The sequence below is a fragment of the Chaetodon trifascialis genome, chromosome 4 (genome assembly GCF_039877785.1).
Source record: "Chaetodon trifascialis isolate fChaTrf1 chromosome 4, fChaTrf1.hap1, whole genome shotgun sequence".
Lineage (NCBI taxonomy): Eukaryota > Metazoa > Chordata > Actinopteri > Chaetodontiformes > Chaetodontidae > Chaetodon > Chaetodon trifascialis.
The window spans coordinates 1,622,092-1,639,794 of NC_092059.1; the positions used below are offsets into that span (position 1 = coordinate 1,622,092).

At 52.5% G+C, this 17,703-nt stretch overlaps 1 protein-coding gene across 10 annotated transcripts in view; it reads left to right on the forward strand.

The window, feature by feature from the left end:
* The window catches only part of mast2 (microtubule associated serine/threonine kinase 2), a 123,380-nt gene extending 108,872 nt beyond the window's left edge, over positions 1 to 14,508 (forward strand). For all 10 annotated transcript variants that reach the window (XM_070960137.1, XM_070960141.1, XM_070960142.1 and 7 more), the window contains 21 exons: positions 4,193 to 4,294; positions 6,004 to 6,136; positions 6,222 to 6,289; positions 6,394 to 6,497; positions 6,629 to 6,837; positions 6,916 to 7,054; positions 7,185 to 7,317; positions 7,429 to 7,594; positions 8,644 to 8,745; positions 8,908 to 9,030; positions 9,124 to 9,233; positions 9,438 to 9,592; positions 9,720 to 9,862; positions 10,088 to 10,267; positions 10,372 to 10,620; positions 10,713 to 10,939; positions 11,200 to 11,322; positions 11,454 to 11,590; positions 11,680 to 11,867; positions 12,027 to 12,580; positions 12,891 to 14,508. In XM_070960137.1, the coding sequence (XP_070816238.1) occupies positions 4,193 to 4,294; positions 6,004 to 6,136; positions 6,222 to 6,289; positions 6,394 to 6,497; positions 6,629 to 6,837; positions 6,916 to 7,054; positions 7,185 to 7,317; positions 7,429 to 7,594; positions 8,644 to 8,745; positions 8,908 to 9,030; positions 9,124 to 9,233; positions 9,438 to 9,592; positions 9,720 to 9,862; positions 10,088 to 10,267; positions 10,372 to 10,620; positions 10,713 to 10,939; positions 11,200 to 11,322; positions 11,454 to 11,590; positions 11,680 to 11,867; positions 12,027 to 12,580; positions 12,891 to 14,474 (4,929 nt within the window). In that variant the 3' untranslated portion in view covers positions 14,475 to 14,508. The remainder of the gene's footprint in view (positions 1 to 4,192; positions 4,295 to 6,003; positions 6,137 to 6,221; positions 6,290 to 6,393; positions 6,498 to 6,628; positions 6,838 to 6,915; positions 7,055 to 7,184; positions 7,318 to 7,428; positions 7,595 to 8,643; positions 8,746 to 8,907; positions 9,031 to 9,123; positions 9,234 to 9,437; positions 9,593 to 9,719; positions 9,863 to 10,087; positions 10,268 to 10,371; positions 10,621 to 10,712; positions 10,940 to 11,199; positions 11,323 to 11,453; positions 11,591 to 11,679; positions 11,868 to 12,026; positions 12,581 to 12,890) is intronic.
* The last annotated feature ends 3,195 nt before the right edge of the window (positions 14,509 to 17,703 follow it).

A 17,703-nucleotide genomic window follows, 5' to 3' on the forward strand; every position in this document is an offset into this window, starting at 1 on the left:
CGAATCACAGGAGGAGACAACAGTCCAGATTCACACAGCTCAGCCTGGTTTTAGCACATTTTCTGAATTATTTCATAGAAATCAAACATGTGACTGCTGATTCATCTGCAGGCTGCTGGAAGATATCACGTGGAGCGTTTATTTTAGGGAAACTGGAGAAAGCGTTCAATTGGTTAACGTCCAATTAATGGATAATTCATCCAGTTCAAAGCAGATCAATGAATATGAAGAGCAGCTGCTCTAAACTCTGTCCTGGGCTGTGGATGAAGACATCATGACTGTGGACACCCACCCCGTCACGCTCTGCTCACCGTGGAACAACTCACGGCGTGACGCGCTCCTTCGTTCATCATGGCCGCCGCCGTCAGTGCCGCGTGATGTCATACGAAGGCACAAAGACTGTGGTCAGGTGGCTCAGCACACACATTCCTTCACAAACGCCGTGTGTGTGCGTGTGTGTGCGTGTGTGTGTGTGTGTGTGTGTGTGTGTGTTACCTCACGATGGGACCATGTGGGACAGTTTTTGTGTATTTCTGCGTGCGCAGTCATATTTACATGTGCGGCGGTGGTGACATCTCTATTAGCTCAGGTTTCCAGTGCCTGGGGGGGGGACATTATGGCTCCCACCGGCCTCGTATTGACCTTCTGTTCTGCTGGGACACACACGCGCAAACTATCTCTCAATCATACACACACACGCGTATGCAGGCGAGCACGCACACACACTTCCTCTCCGATTTTAATTTCACACTCCAGCGGTCACCGGGGGCTGACGGATGACTCTCCCAGACGAGCAGGAGGGGTGAAGGAGGCGCAGTCGGAGGGTTTCGGGATGGGCGGGGATTGGAGGGGATTCCTCTGTTTGTGATTGGCCGGCAGGCTCGCAGAGGGGAGGGGGCGGTACGTGCACGAAGCCCGTTCGAATGCTTTTGGAGGGTGTGAGGAGCCGGACTCGAACACATCTGGAGGAGCTTTAGATGCCGAAGCTGCAATGCGGGCTGGGTGATGACATCACCAATTAGGTGCCATAAGGCAGTTTTTTTTTTGTTTTTTTTGGCGAGCAGCCAAGTGCAGCAGCAGGTGGAGCAGAGCGGAGCGGAGGATGAGGTCGTGAGCAGGTGGACGGAGGTGTGAGAGCAGCCTCCCCGCCGGCGTGGTTTATGGACATTCCTGGTTTTGTGGATTTTTGGTGGAAATATGTCTCGCGTATCGTGGCAGAGGAGGCTGGAGGAGGAGGAGGAGGTGCTGGAGGAGGTGCTGAGGAGGAGCGAGTGGAAGGTGTTCACTCACAGCTGGGAGGAGGAGGAGGAGGCAGGCGCAGACTTTACAGTTGAGTGGATTTCTTGTCTTCGGACTGAGACGTGTCAGCTTTGAGTCTCAGCTGGTTTGAAAGGAGGCTTCAGGTTCTTCTTCACGGTCTTCATCAGCCTTTAACTTCCTGTTCTTTGATTCTTTGATTTCAGTGTAATGTGTTAACAGCAGCTTGTCGTAGCTCGCTCTGAACGAGGCGTCACAGCTGTTCCAGAGGTCGAGTCCATTAATTATTCAATCTTCTTGTAATCATTCAGCTTCTCTGGCTGTTTTTTTCTGCAGCTTGTTAATAATTCAGACTTTTAATGAGTCATCAGGACATTTTCACCGCTGGTGATTTGTTGCATTCTGATGGATTCATTCAGATCAGATCATTAAGAAGCAAAGAGACTTTTCAGATTTTAATAAAAGCTTAAAACCTGAGCATACTCATGAAAACAGGTGTGATCGACGATGCCTTCACTGCCTCGCTCTGTGGGTTAAAGTGAGCGTCGTCTCAGATGCTTCCTGGAGGTTCAGAGGTCTGAACTTGGTCTTTTGTTCAGTTTAAAGGGTCAGTTCACCCATGTGCTCTCTTTTTGTCTTATATTAGAAGTCATGGCTGTGAGATCCAGTTCACGTCAGACTGATTCAGTAATCCTGTAAATGCAGAAACAAGCAGAGACTTTAAAATAACTTCCACATAAACATCTGGACTACTTCAGATATTCTCATATTCAGTACTGTCACGTCTTCACTCCTGCTCGTGCGCCTCCTCGTTTCAGTGGATTTAAAAAATCAGCAGCAGCTCTTCTTTGCAGAAACGATGTCGTGGATTTGGTGAACTGACCCTTTAACTGTGACTCCTGTCTCTCTGGTTGTTGAGCCTTCAGGCTTCTCACCATCCTTCATCAGCTCACCTGTGTTCTGACGTCAGGTGTGTTTTCAGCGTCCTTCTTTAAATTTTAGTTTCAGTCAGTTGACTCTCCTCCGCCCTTCGCCTTTGTCCTCTTTACGTCTCCATTCCTTTTTTCATCCATCCGCCCCCCTCCCCTCGTGCCATGACCCCATCACAGAGCTGGCAGGAGGCCTCTCCTCCTTCGGTCCTCCTCTGCTCCTGCTCTCGCCTTTTATCTCTCCTTCACCTTTACCCCCTCCTTCGCCTCTCGTTCCTCCGCTGCTCGTCCTCTCTTCCTCTCCCTCATCCATCCCTGTCACAGGGCCTTAGTGACCTTTCCGGCCATCACCATGACAACTGCATCCAGGCTGGAACCCCTGGGAGACCCCGTTAGACCCCTGCAGGTCACCGAGCGCTAACTCAGCACCGGTGATCTGTCACAGACCTGAACCCCCGGCTTGATCATCAGGGCTCAGATACAAACATCTGGTTTTAATTGGCTCTCGGCTGCTCTCAGGTGGACACATCACCTGTGCTCCAACAGGCCAATCAATAGCTGACGTCGCCTCACCTGTAGGGAAACGAGTGGGCTTTGACAGCTTTGAGCAGCTATAACGAATTTCCAGTGAGCGACCAATGGGATGGCAGCTTCCTGTGGAGTCGAGTTTAATAGAACGTGTTTGATGGAACCGTGAAAAGATCAGATTTAACCTCTGAGCGTCAGACATGAAGCTGTTTACTCTAACTGAACGTTTTAAAATGGAATTATTACTCAAAAACTATAAAGCACAAACCACTGCGAGCAAATAATTCTGAGTTTTAATATAAACTTTAATATAAACGTGCGACCAACAGCAACTGTAAGCAACAAATGTAACACAATATCTCAAAACTGGAAGAAAAGTAAGACTCAAACATGTGAAAATGAAATTAAAAATTGAAGTTAAATCACAAATGATTTTTCGTCTCTTTGAAGTTTGTCCTTCAGGATTTCTTTTTCTATAAATCTATAAAAGTAAAGATTTTTCCACCAATATTTCTGTCAAAATCTGATCAATTAGAATCCACACACACACACACACACACACACACACACACACACACACACACACACACACACACACACACACACACACACACAGACTGGTTAATTAGTCTCTGCTCAGTGGGAGTCCGTCCCTCAGCTGTCCATTATTCACCGATCACTGGCCTGTACAGTCAACACACACACACACACACACACACACACACACACCCTTATACATATTTAGCGTGCACATACAGTACACAGACGCCCCCCCCCCAGCTTTCATTACACTTCATAAATAATTCAGGGGGGGTCTGGACCCCCGAGCCTCCTGTGTCTGTCAGCCCTGTTAGGCTAATGGCGACGAGCCGCCCGCTTTGTTTATGTGCCGCCACGTCCTCTCTGTTAGCCCGCGTGACACACACACACACACGCACACACACACACACACACTCCACACATTATAGAACACACACGCACACACACACACACACACTTGACTTCCAGCCCATTTCTTTCCGGGGATCAGTGTCTGCTGCAGACGCGTCTGCAGTCACTTGCAGTGGTTTCTGGGTAAATTGCTTGTCTCCACGCTGACAGGCGTTTCACGGTGGATATGTGGGAGCGAGGCGGAGGTCGCTCTCGTTTAGATTACCTCTCAGGTGTCGCTGCAGGAAGGACTCGGCTGTCCGCTTGTCCTCAAAATGTTTGTCCCGCTTTGTTTGTGAAGGACAAACAATGCAGAGACGTTCGTTCTCTGCTCAGCTTCAAGGTCGCAGAAGGTTCATGATGATAAATGACAGAATTAAAGATGATGAAGTTTTATTTTACGATCAGTCGCCTCACAGACAAAGTCTCTGCATTAAACCCTCATTCAGGATTTTCCTCTCTGTAACACTGACGCTGAGGTAAAGTGTTTCCTCTCACGCTGCCACGCTAACCGTCCTCCTGCTGTCCTCTTGTCTCTGTGTGTGCAGGCTCACGAGCGCTCGGAGAGCGTGGAGGTCACCTTCGTCACACAACTCGTCAAGAAGCTGATGATCATCATCGCCCGGCCGGCGCGTCTGCTCGAGTGTCTGGTGAGAGAAGCTCGTTGGCGTGTTCAGTTTCTGAGCACGCGTGAAGTGAAGCGTGTCGCAGGCTCGTGTGCACCCACGCTTTTATTCAGTTTAGTGATTTTCAAAATAATGTTTTTGTCATTTATTCATTCAAACAAAGTCAGTTCAGGCCGTTTGGGGCAGAACTGTACGACGAAAAGCTTCAGTGTCTCAGAGGAAGCTGCGTGAAGTCTGATAAATGTCCTCAGGTGATGTCACTCGAGTCAGAAGAAGGTGAAACTGCCTCAGATCTGTTGGTGTGAAGTTAGAAAGAAGCGAGCCGAGTCGACCTCTGACGCTGCTGCTGGTTAGCCGCTACGTTAGCCGCTACTAGCAACACAACCAAACTGTATTGGTCAGGTAGCATCATGGGTAATGGAAGAGAGCTTGGAGTAAAAAAGATAATATTTCTGCTTTTCAGTTTCTACTTTTTTAAACACTCGGGTCCGACCAGGCTGTAGGAGTACAACACTTCATCAGTGAAGACTCTTCCAAGTGCAGCTTAGAGGCACTTTGACTTTACTGAATATTTTCCACTTCATAAATCTGCTCTGCTGCATTTCAGAGGGAAATAATGTGGTTTTTGCTGCAGTGCGTTAATCAAACAGCAGGAGAAGATAAAAACATAAACGTTTCATCATCTTAAGATATGATGCAGCGTTAAATATTAAACGAGCCTTTCAAATGCATCCGTGGAACTCATTCATTAACAACAACCCAGAGACATAATCTGTGAAGATAATACTCAGGAGGAGTCTTTGATACTGCATGTTTCGTGTAATACTTCTGTCCTTTGAGGCGAGCTGGCCGTAGCCCTCTCCTGTCTTTGCATTTTAATCCCTCTGCTGCTCGCTGGTGTGAATGAGTGAAGGACGTGAGCAGCGTTGAGTCGATCGACTCCTCGTGTGCTTCTTAAACACTTTAGAGCTTCCTGCTTCATTGCTGGACGTCCTCTGAGAATTTTAAATCAGCCTGACGTCCACACACTTAAACAGCCGGGCTTCCTCCACCCTCCACCCTGCACCTCCATCAGTGTGGGCTGAGATGGTGCACGTCTGGTCAAACAGGTGAATCCAAGCAGAGATGAGACAAAGAGCAGGAGAGAGAAAAAGAAGTGTGGATGACGGAGGGATAAGTGGAGGAAGAGGAGGGGAGTGCGCTCGGCGCTCACATCGGTAGTTTTGACTAATCACATCCAGCTGAAGCTGTGACACTGTACAGGACGGCTTTTTATAATGAGGCAGAGAGACGAGGAGGAGGAGGCGTCTTTACATGTATACTGTGTGTGTGTGTGTGTGTGTGTGTCAGAGGACACATGAGTTAAACTGGGGTGTGTGTGAGGACAAAACCGTCCTTCCTCCTCTCACATCGATGCATCTCTGCTGTTGTTGCAGAGGTCAGAGTTTATTGTCCAATCAGACGGCGGTTTTATTGTTGGACATCACACAGTGAGGTGGTGGTTGTTGTTGTCGTTGTTGTTGTTGTTGTCGTTGTTGTTGTTGTTGTTGTTGGAATGAAAAACAAACCCAGCAGAAGTTAAAGTGAAAGCCAGCATAGAGACTGAAGGACGTACCTGCTGTCTCCTGTCTGTCTTTCCAAACTTGAATGTCTGCCTTTCTGTCTTCCTCCTCTTCCTCTCCTCACCTGTTTCTCTGCCTTCGCTCCCTCGCTCCTCCCATCTCCTCCTGCAGGAGTTTGATCCCGAGGAGTTCTACCATTTGTTGGAAGCAGCAGAGGGCCATGCTAAGGAGGGCCAGGGCATCAAGTCTGACATCCCCCGATACATCATCAGCCAGCTGGGCCTCACCAGGGACCCCCTGGAGGGTAACGCGCCTCAGAACCAGCACTTCGCTTTGTTTCATGTGTGTGAGACCTCAGTGGAAACCTTCATCTCTGTGTGTCTCTGTAGAAATGGCCCAGCTGAGCAGCTACGACAGTGGCAACCCAGAGACCCCAGAGACCGACGACTCGGTGGATGTGAGCTCAGAGTCATACCATCGTCTTTCAGATGGTCTTCGCAGTTTTAGATGTTCATGTTTTTGACCAGAAAGCCTTCATTCACTCTGACCTCTGTGTTTCAGAGTCGAGGAACCACAGTCCCAGCAGCTCCACCGCAGACCAAAACCAAAACACCTCGAGAGGAGGACTTTGAGAACATCAAGCTGATCAGTAACGGCGCCTACGGGTGAGACGGCGTGTCCCCAAAGACTCAGTCTGTGACCTCCAGGACGTACCTGGTGGCTGTAAAATAAACCGCTGCAGCTGTTAAAGTGTTGACCTGATGGATGTCTCTCGTCTGTCTTTCTTTGCGTGCAGCGCCGTCTTTCTGGTGCGTCACAAGGAGACCAGGCAGCGTTTCGCCATGAAGAAGATCAACAAGCAGAACCTGATCCTGAGGAACCAGATCCAGCAGGCCTTCGTGGAACGAGACATCCTGACGTTCGCCGAGAACCCGTTCGTCGTCTCCATGTTCTGTTCCTTCGAGACCAGGAGGCACCTGTGCATGGTGATGGAGTACGTGGAGGGTAAGATCATCCTCGTCACAGATTATCATCCGTGCCGTCACGTCGTGGTGTGCTTAACGTCGGCTCCGCCCCCTGCAGGCGGAGACTGCGCCACGCTGCTGAAGAACATCGGAGCGCTGCCGGTCGACATGGCTCGAATGTACTTCGCAGAGACCGTCCTCGCCTTGGAGTATCTCCACAACTACGGCATCGTGCACAGAGACCTCAAACCCGACAAGTAAGACTCAGACAGCCGTATCTGCTCCTCGCCAGCTCGTCTCTTCTTCTGTGCCGTTATTTAGCGTGAACCAGTGTGACCAAAGCTACTAAAGGTTGAACTTTGATGCACTTTCCACTGTTTCCTGCAGCCTCCTCATCACGTCCATGGGACACATTAAGCTGACGGACTTCGGCCTCTCAAAGATCGGTTTGATGAGTTTGACCACAAACTTGTACGAAGGACACATCGAGAAAGACACCAGAGAGTTCCTGGACAAACAGGTGAAAGCTCACCTGTTGACCTTCAAGCTTTTATGAAATTCAGCTAACCTCTTCCTCTGCTGCCGTCAGGAGTTTGGCCTTAACTATCACTTCTGTCTGATGCCTCTTCAGGTGTGCGGCACACCTGAGTACATCGCCCCAGAGGTGATCCTGCGTCAGGGCTACGGGAAGCCGGTGGACTGGTGGGCGATGGGGGTCATCCTGTACGAGTTCCTGGTGGGCTGCGCCCCCTTCTTCGGAGACACGCCAGAGGAGCTGTTCGGTCAGGTCATCAGCGGTGAGCATCAGTGCTGATGAAGATGTTCCATCAGCTGTGTGTCGCGTCCAGGCTGGACTAAAAACTGATCTGCATGAAGGTCTGCAGTCAGAGAGTCGAGAGGTGCAGATACGTTAACGTGCTAGCATGTTAGCAGTTAGCTTCCCAGGCTTCTTCACCACCTGCACAAACAAACTTTGCTTCCACACTTTCAGTCCAGTCTAACAGTTCAATCCAGACCAGAATACGCTCCCATTGTTTTGCAGGATAATAGTTACAGATAAATGTGTTCATATGATACAGATCACATGCTTAAACGTGGATGTTGTGGGGTTCCTGCTCTGTGTTTATGTGAGTGTTTCATGCTGGAGCTGATGGAGCAGCAGGCCTGACAGAATCATCAGGATGAGCAGATTCAGACGTTACTCTGCAGCCCAGAAGCACAGACTCGACGTAGCAGGAATAAAATCAATCTTCTCTCCTGCCTCCTGTTCTCCTTTGAATTCCCTTCGATGAAAGGGCGAGTCAATGATCATAAACCCGCATTGATCCCTGCACATCTCTTTTATGGCTGTCTCTCCACCGTGCTGCGCTATGGTGATGAAGGATGGAGCGCCTCCTCGAGCTGTTCTGTATTTTTCTCCGTCTGCAGGATGTTTGGCAGTGAGGTTCATGTGAGGGGCGGCGGGTTTCACCCCGAGCGTCCATCTGTGGAAGTAAAGTTACTATAATACACCACTAATGCTGCTGAGAGGAGGCAAAGAAGCACGTCAGCTAATCATCAGCTAATGCTAACAGGGTGGAACAAATCCTTCAATGATGCTTTATTGCACCAGATTAATGATTTCATCAGTCTGAAGCTCGTTTTGTTTGTCTTTGTTAGCGATCGCTGGTGATATTTTGTTTTCCACGAGAGGTTTCATATGTTCAGCTGAAGTCTGACAGCAGTTAGAAAACCAGCATCACATGGGCTCGTTTCTTCTTTGTTTTCTCTCCGTTGACCTTGGCGGCAGCGTTTGGTGTGACGCTAAAGATCCGTGTGTGTCCGCTGTGTTTGTGCTTTGTGGTAGATGAGATCATCTGGCCGGAGGAGGACGAAGCTCTGCCTCAGGAGGCTCAGGACCTGATCTCCAAGCTGCTGAGACAGAACCCTCTGGAGAGGCTGGGCACAGGTGACTCCACTCAGAGTTTCAAAATAAAAGCGCAGTCAGATTCCACCGAACGTTTGGCCCAAAGCAGGTCAAATCTGTTCTCACGCTGCTTCCTCTCCCTGTTCCTTCGCTCCTCATCCTCCCTGCTCTCCACCCGCTCCGTCTTCTCCTTCATCTCAACAGGAAGTGCCTTTGAGGTGAAGCAGCACCCGTTCTTCACAGAGCTGGACTGGAACAGCCTGCTGAGGCAGAAGGCCGAGTTCATTCCCCAGCTGGAGTCCGAGGACGACACCAGCTACTTTGACAGTACGTCTCTGACTCTTCATCCAAACCTGTCAGTCACAGCACGCCAGCTAATCTGTGTGTGTGTGTGTGTGTGTGTGTGTCCGTGTCCCTCAGCTCGCTCCGACCGCTACCACCACATCGACTCAGAGGAGGAGGACGACACCAACGACGACGAACACGTGGAGATCCGGCAGTTCTCCTCCTGCTCGCCTCGCTTCAGCAAGGTACGTTTTTATCATTGAGAATATTTACTCATTCATAAAAGACATCTGGCTCAGGTGTCACTGTCTCTGCAGCCTTGGTGGAGTCTCCTCTAGGTTTTTATAGATTATGGGCTCCATATTGTGCAGAATAATATAATAAACTGCAGTTCTCATCGTGTGTTTGAGAACAGAAAACAATAATCTGACACACATCTGTGACTGCAGGTGTACAGCAGCATGGAGCGTCTGTCTCTACACGAGGAGAAGAGGACTCCTCCACCCACCAAACGCAGCCTCAGCGAGGAGGGAGGAGACCGCATGGACAGCCTGAGCGGACTCAAGTCCAGGGATCGATCCTGGCTGGTGGGATCTCCAGAGATGTGAGTTCTCCACGTCCATACACTCGCCAGCTGTGGACATTTGTGGACACACTGGGACCAGTTTGTTTCCGTGTGTTGGTTTGTGTGTTTCTGACCTGTACGTGTTCGTCATCTCCTCTCTGTCCAGCCTGCGGAAGCGCCTGTCTGTCTCGGAGTCGTCCCACACGGAGAGCGACTCCAGCCCGCCGCTGACGGTCCGGAGACGCTGCTGTTCAGCCATCATCGAGATGCCGCGCTTCGCCATCTCCTCAGAGGAAGAGGGAGGTCAAGGTAAAACACAGGAAGGATGTTCTGATGGCGTGCAGTCGCTCGCCGTCAGGAGGAAACTGTCCATCAGAAACAGACCGAATTAAAGGAGGTTGTTGAGGCTAAAAAAAGTGTCTGAAGAGTGTTTGACCCACCTTCATCTCCCAAAGTTTAGAGTCCTTCACAGCTGAGCTGAACACAACGAGCTGTCAATCAGACTTGGTTTCTTGTCTTTCTTGTCTCTCTCAGGTGCGGCTGGAAGTCGAAAGAGTCCCAGCCTGTTGGGTCCGAGTGCAGTGAGGGGCCCGCGGTGCGACGAGCTGCCCCTCGCCATCCCGGAGCTCCCCGTGGAGAGAGAGCTGAAGCTGGAGGAGTCTCCCACCACGCCGAGCTCTACCTGCAGTCAGCTGAGCAAGGCCACGCTCACACGTCAGTGCAGACACACACTGCAGAGCCACGCACACACACAGCACACACACACACACACACAGCTGTGTTACTATCTGAGCTTCCTCTCTCACCTGTTCCTGCAGCGGGCAGTTCAGGCGACGTGTGCGAGCGCGGTCACAAAGGCAATGGCAGTAACGGCGGCGCCGCTGCTAAAGGAGACAGCGACTCTCCGTCGACTCCGAGGGCCATCAGCGACCTGGCGGCTCGCAGGGCCCGCCATCGGCTGCTGTCCGGAGACGCAGACAAACACGCGGCGACGCCAAGCTCCAGGCCGCTCAACAAGGTCATCAAGTCGGCGTCTGCCACCACGCTGTCACTGATGATCCCGGCAGGTCAGCGTGCGAAGCGGGAGCAGCACTTTTAATGCATTTTGTACATAAAAGCCTCCCCCTCCCCAACACAAATGTCTCGTGTCTGCTCTTAGACCACCACGGAGCCTCTCCATTGGCCAGCCCGATGTCGCCCCACTCGCTGTCATCCAATCCGTCATCGCGGGACTCCTCCCCAAGTCGAGACCTGTCCCCGGCCGTGAGCAGCGTCAAGCCCGCCATCGTGATCCACAGGGCGGGCAAGAAGTACGGCTTCACCCTGAGGGCCATCCGAGTGTACATGGGAGACTCTGACATCTACACTGTGCACCACATGGTCTGGGTGAGTCCGCAGAGGAGGTCTGAGGTCTGAGGTGTCAGACATCATGTAGAGAGAAGCTCCTCATGTTAGATTTCTTAATGTGTAATGAATTCTTAAAGTGTAGAAGAAGAAAAAGCTGCCATGAATGCAGTGAACTGGGATTCTTGTTGTTGACAGAAGGTGGCAGTAAACAACAGCAGAACAGCCCACAGGCCTTCATCCCTCCTCTTCCTCTCTCTCCTCCACCTTTCTTTCTTCTTTCCTCCACCCGTCTCTCTCAGCACGTGGAGGAGGGCGGCCCGGCCCACGAGGCGGGGCTGAGGGAGGGGGACCTGATCACCCACGTCAACGGAGAGCCGGTTCACGGTCTGGTCCACACGGAGGTGGTGGAGCTCATCCTGAAGGTAGACTCACAGAGAGACGTGAATCAGGCTGTTTTCTTCTTTCATGACACAAATGATCAAAGTAAAAAAACATTAAACATAAAAACAAAGTTTTCAAATTGACGTTAATAACAAACATGAAAATCCCTCAGAGCGGCGCCAAAGTCTCCATCTCTGCCACCCCGTTTGAGAACACGTCCATCAAGGTCGGCCCCGCCCGCAAGACGAGCCACAAGTCCAAGATGGCGAGACGCAACAAGAAGACCAAGACCAAGGAGGGGCAGGACAGGTGGGACACACCTGTGTTATGTGAGGCATCGCTGTGTGTGCGTTGAATGTGGCCTCGTGGTGTGAGACGTTGTGTGTCCTCTCTCGCAGTAAGAAGAGGACGTCTCTGTTCAGGAAGATCACCAAGCAGGCGTCTCTGCTCCACACCAGCCGCAGCCTGTCCTCCCTGAACCGCTCTCTGTCCTCTGGGGAGAGCGGCCCCGGCTCGCCCACGCACAACCTGTCACCACGGAGCCCGACGCAGGGCTACAGGTCCACGCCGGACTCCGCCCACTCAGGTGAGAGACACACTCACCTGGAAAATAACTATACAGTCTTATACAACGACAGAGGGACCGCTGGTAACAGACAGCTGCGTCTGCCTTTAGGATATTGGTGAAATATACGTTAAAAAGAAAGTGAATGCGTTATTAACGTGCTTCCTGTCTTCCCGTCAGTCGGTGGAAACTCGTCTCAGAGCAGCTCTCCGAGCTCCAGCGTCCCGAACTCCCCGGCGAGCTCCGGCCACATCAGGCCCAGCTCGCTGCACGGCCTCGCCCCGAAGCTCCAGCGCCAGTACCGCTCGCCCCGACGCAAGTCTGCCGGCAACATCCCCCTCTCCCCCCTGGCCCGAACGCCGTCACCCACCCCTCAGAGCAGCTCGCCGCAGCGCTCGCCCTCCCCGCTGCCCAGCCACGCCCTGGGACAGGCGGCGGTGGGCCAGTCGTTTCCCGTGAAGCTCCACTCCTCCCCTCCGCTGGTGAGGCAGATATCCAGACCGAAGAGCGCGGAGCCCCCGCGGTCTCCGCTCCTCAAGAGGGTGCAGTCGGCCGAGAAGCTGGCCGCCTCCCTCGCTAGCTCCCCCTCGTCTCCCTCCGGGGTGGCGGCGGTCGGGGAGAAGAAGCTGGCGGTGGGAGCTGCCGTAGGGAGCCGGAAGCACAGTCTGGACATCTCACATTCAGAGTTTAAGAAGGAGATTCTGCAGAGAGAACCGAGTCTGCAGAGTCTGCAGGTACGAGCTTATTACAGCGACAACAAGCTGAGAAATCATTCATTGTCTTTACTTTCCATTCTTTAATGATGATGACGGCGCTGCCATAAAAAGATTATGACAGTGGAGACGTGATGAGAGCATTTAGCAGTTTGTTATGTACATGATGCCAAAGCGCTGGTAGATTTAGATGTAGATGGCAGATAGATGCTTAGATCTTAGAGCCAGCTCACCTGCAGAGCTGCTCACTTCACTGTGCATATTATGGGATTTCTGTATTGGTGTGAATACAGTGTCATACATATTCTGTGTCTTCCTCACTGACCTACAGGAGTCGGCCAGCGAGGGTCTGCTGTCCTCAGCGGGACGCGGCGTGGAGAAGGGCAGCCTGCAGAAACACTCCTCCTCATCCAGGAAGTTAGGACGTCAGGAAGGGGACGGCGCCCTCGGAACGGTGTCCGGCTCGCTGGGTCTGGCCCCCGGGAAGAGCAAGCTGAAGGACAAGCTGTCCGCCATCCGGCAGGACCGGGCCGAGAGGCGGGAGTCACTGCAGAAGCAAGATGCCATCCACGAGGTCGATTCGTCCGAGGACGAGACGGACGAGGGCTCCGAGGACAGCCAGGATGGACGCAGGGGGACGACCTTCACCCCTCCTCCCCTGCTGAGGCCCACCACTGTGAGGACGGGCCCCGGAGGCACGCTGCCGTCCCTCTGCCTGTCCCCCTGCACCCCTCACGCCACGTTCACCCACACAGGACCCTCGCAGGTAGGCAGGCCCACCCCCTCGCACACCCTGCCCTCCGTCACAGAGACCAAGCCCGGTCACAGCACCTCCTGTCCAGGAGTAAAAGACGCGAGGTCGGCCTCATCCACAGAAGGCAGCGCAGCACAAGAGAGGAAGGTCCTGGGGCCGAGCGGTACCACAAAACCCACTCAGGGCCCCCTTCCCTTCTCCACCCCAGGCAGTGCGTTCATCTCAGTCAGCAAGGACACTTTCCTCAAGCCAACCCCCCCAGCAGACTCCAAGAGTCTCAGGGGGAAGACTGCACCATCAGAGCCCAGAGCGGAGGACCGAACCCCGGACAGCCCGAGAGCCACAGTCCCCTCTACCACAAATACGACCGACTGCAGAGCCGCCACGAGCACCACTGACTCCAGACCTGCCAGCAGCACCACAGACAGCCGGACCCCTGACAGTCAGGAGACGCCCCGCGCCTCCTGCTCCTCTCCTGGAATCACCAAGGAGAAGAAGGAGGCCGACAACCGGAGACTGTGCGCTGCGGCCGCTGCTGCGGGTCTGAGTGCGTCGTCCTCGTCCGCTTCTGGTTCCAGTTCCAGCTCCCCCATTCCGGCCCCTGAGAGCAGCATGGACAAGGTCGTGTCCCAGCTAGCGACAGTAGCTAAGAGCGTTTTGGGTCCAGTCAAACTCAGCACGGCTGTAGACAAGAGCCAGAAGGACCAGAAACCATCCAGAGGTGGAACCCCAGACGTCCCCCCAGCTGGCCCTCTATCGTTTCCCCCTAAACAGCTCCCGACCCCTCAGTCTCCTCACCTTTCGGGGTCCCCGACCAGACAGAAGACCGAGCCAGTTGCTTCACCGACCACCTCACAGAGGACGGCCAAATCCTCAACTCAGAAAGACTGCGTGGCCCCGCCGCCGTCAGCCTGCAGCAGCGTCCCAGAAAGGCCCACATCAGGGTCTGCAGGACGGGAGACCGCTGCCATGTCTGCACCTGCACAGCGGGTGGGTTCAGCGCCCGCTCAGCCCGCCCCCCACCCCAGCTCCTCTGCAGCGCCTGAGCCACAACGCCAGAGGTCCGAACCCCAGACGACGACTGCCACCGCCAACGCCACCGCCGCCAACGCCATGTCCGCCTCCTCACAACAAGACAAAGCAACCAGCAAGAAGACGTAGCAGCAAGAAGCAAAGAAGCAGAACAACATGTACAGAGCACGGCTCCGTGCTGGCTGGAGCTTTTAAAGTCACAAACTGCATGTTTGGAAGAAAACAGTAGTTACTTCACACTAATCAGAGTTTGACTTTCAAAGCGACAGGAAGGTGCAGAGAGACGAGCGCTGCAGAGACAGAGACAGAGACAGAGACAGAGACAGATGCCGTGGTCTCACTTCCATTCCAGCGGTTCTGTCCTCTTAATGTCCATGTGAGTTCTTTCGGTGTCCTGACTCTTTGGTTCTGCTTTTTTTTTCTCTTTCTGCAAACATGTGGCTGGAAATAAGGAGCTCAGCCGTCCATCGGCTTTAAAACACCTTCCAAGTTTCTCCATCATGATCCTCCTCATTCCTTTTCTTGGTGGTGTTTGGCCGAGCCGACGCTCATGTTCCTCTAACAGATCACTCGCCTTACTGAGCAAACCCCCCACCCCACCCCCCCACCCCCCCACCCCCCCACCCCCCGCCTGATGTCTACGCAGTCATGACTGGAAAAAGATGTCGTCTCAGCAATAAAGTGCAGCGTATGTTTAGCAGTCTGTGTAAATGCATCACAGTGTTTTTAATGGGACTGAATGTGCACCGTTGCCGTGCACTCAGCACCCAGTAAACGAGGCCAAATTCAATCCCTCCAACGCTGCAGGTGTGCAGGGAGAAGTTTTCCCTGAGCGCAGACTGCAGGCGCAGTGCAGCGAAACGATCGATGTCCGTTATTATTATTGTCAGAAGTCACCGTCAGGAGTTCAGATGAAGATGAAGTGCAGGATTTGCTGATCTGGTCCCTGATAGAGTCCGAGCTGAGCCCGCTCAGACTGCTCTGATGGACCGCCGCCTCTTTATTTCCAGCCCCATTTGGCCTCTGAAGGCTGCCGTAGTTTTATTTGGTATCTGGACCAACTTGCTGTGTTTTTTGCCTCTAATCCTGTGAAGTGATCAGACTTTACTTTGTGTGCGTGCGTGAGGGAGAGAGCGTTCGTTCCTTGTGCATGTTTCTCTGTGTATATATAAGAATATTTAAAGTTCTGTTGTGCATCTGTTTTATACCCGGGGTGTGTTTGCGCGTGTGTTTTAGGATGAACTCTGTTCAGGACTTCCTGCTACCTGCGTCTGCGTCGGCCGTCAGGCTTCGCACAAAACTTTGATCTCATTTGTCCGATGAAAGAGAAAAGTGAGGGACGGGACGGGACGGGACGGGACGGGACGGGGAGGGACGGGAAGGGACGGGACGGGACGGGACGGGACGGGACGGGACGGGGAGGGACGGGAAGGGACGGGGAGGGACGGGAAGGGACGGGAAAGCGGTGGAGACCTTTGACCTCCGCCTGCTGCGCTCGGGGGTGCAGCTCAGTTCTGCTGCTGCTTCAGTCGGTGAAAACAAAGATGCTGTCAGCCTCTTTGAATCACTTCCTGCTTGTTTTCTTGGATATAAACCACCTTTAATTTCCTCTGCGTTGTCCCGACTGTACATTTAAAAGTGAGAAACAGTTTGTTTTGTTTTAGGACGTCACCTTTCCAGACTGAGCGCAGCGAGCTCAGCCCGCCGTCTGTCCTCTCGTGAGTTTAAGGTGGACTGAAGTGTTTGGTGTCTCTGTTGGAGCAAGCTGTCCACGACTGCGGCGACCTCCGTGTTATGTTTACATGTTCTTTTTCTTTGTGATTCTTTTGTTGCCTGTAGCAATCAGACCTCCTCTGACAGGCTCGGATAATTACGGCGGCGCGTCCACGTGTTCTGGTGGCGTCTTGCGATGAGGAGCTCGCCTGTGATGGAGGACGTGTAGAAAGGAGGAGGATTCAGGGCACAGACGTTAAAATCATCTCTGCTCTCGTGCACATCGTCTCATGATGGGAGAGGAAGCGGCTCGCGTCCTCTCAGGTGTTACCTGCAGAAGGCTTCGGCCAATCAGACGGCCGGGAAGCTGATGGCCGACGAGTTTAAAGCTGCTTCTGTCGGACTTGAACAGAACAGTTTCGTCGATGAACCGACCACATTGGATGTTAATGGGAATCAGCCCGCGGGTCAGATTCATGAGCGCGGAACAAGTTTAGAGCCCAGAAGACGAGTTTTGTCTCAGCGAGCGCGAGCAGTTCTGGACTCTGACGGCTGGTTTTGGTTCAGACCCAGTTCTCGACTCTGTCGTGGATTCAGATTCGATAAAATTCTGCCAGACCTGAACCCTGAAGAGCTTTTCTTTGTTCCCTTTGTAAAGCTTCTCGTTCTCTGTTATGTGACCTTTGACTTCAGAGAGCAGATCTCAAAGCTGTGGCCCGAAAAATCAGGACGTCAGCTGAGTTTACAAGAAAACTCTTAAAACTGTGTCTCCATCACAGTTTAAAGGACTCTGATCCAAATCCCAAATTTCTATTCAGAAACAAATGCTGGCAGAAATCAGCCAGTCGAACATGCTGCAGGGCTCCACTCAGACCTCTTCTTCGCTCTTGAATTGTGTCCGTGTGCTCTGAAACTCTGATGAATCCATTAAAGACGAATCACAGACGCTTAATTAAATCCTGAAATTTGGTTCCTGCTCATTAGTTTTTCCACTAAAAATCTTTTGTGTTCTTTGCTTCCATCTCTTTCTGTTTCACCTCCTCATTAAGCGCCTGCTGTCGACTTCAGCGCACACACACACGCACACACACGCACACGCACACACACACACACACACACACACAGTTCAATACCAGTGCCATCTAATCTAGCAGTGCCAGTTTCACCATCTCCACTGACAGTGTAAACACACACACACACACACACACACACACACACACACACACACCTTCTCTCCTGTGTAAAGATGATGGTCGAGCCATCTGCTGGAGAATGAAGCAAGCGTCAGTTTCCCTGGTGGAGTCATTAATCTCAACCCTGAGCCTGTGACCACACACACACACACACACACACACACACACACACACACACACACTCAGGGTCAGGCTGGCCAACACAAACACTCCCCCGCCTCCCACAGGCTCCTCCGTCCTGTCCCGGTCCGGTCGGTTCAGCGGTGGCGCTGCCTGTGTTTACCCATCATGCACCTCTGCGGCTGTTTTTGATGGAGAACATCTCAGATGTGACTCGTCTTCGATCACCTGAGTGTGACTTGGAGCTCACAGCTGAGCTTCCTCTGACTTCACTCCGCCTCAGCTTTCTCTTCAAACTGCCGTTTTGTCGGTGAAACGTGAGCATGAACCAG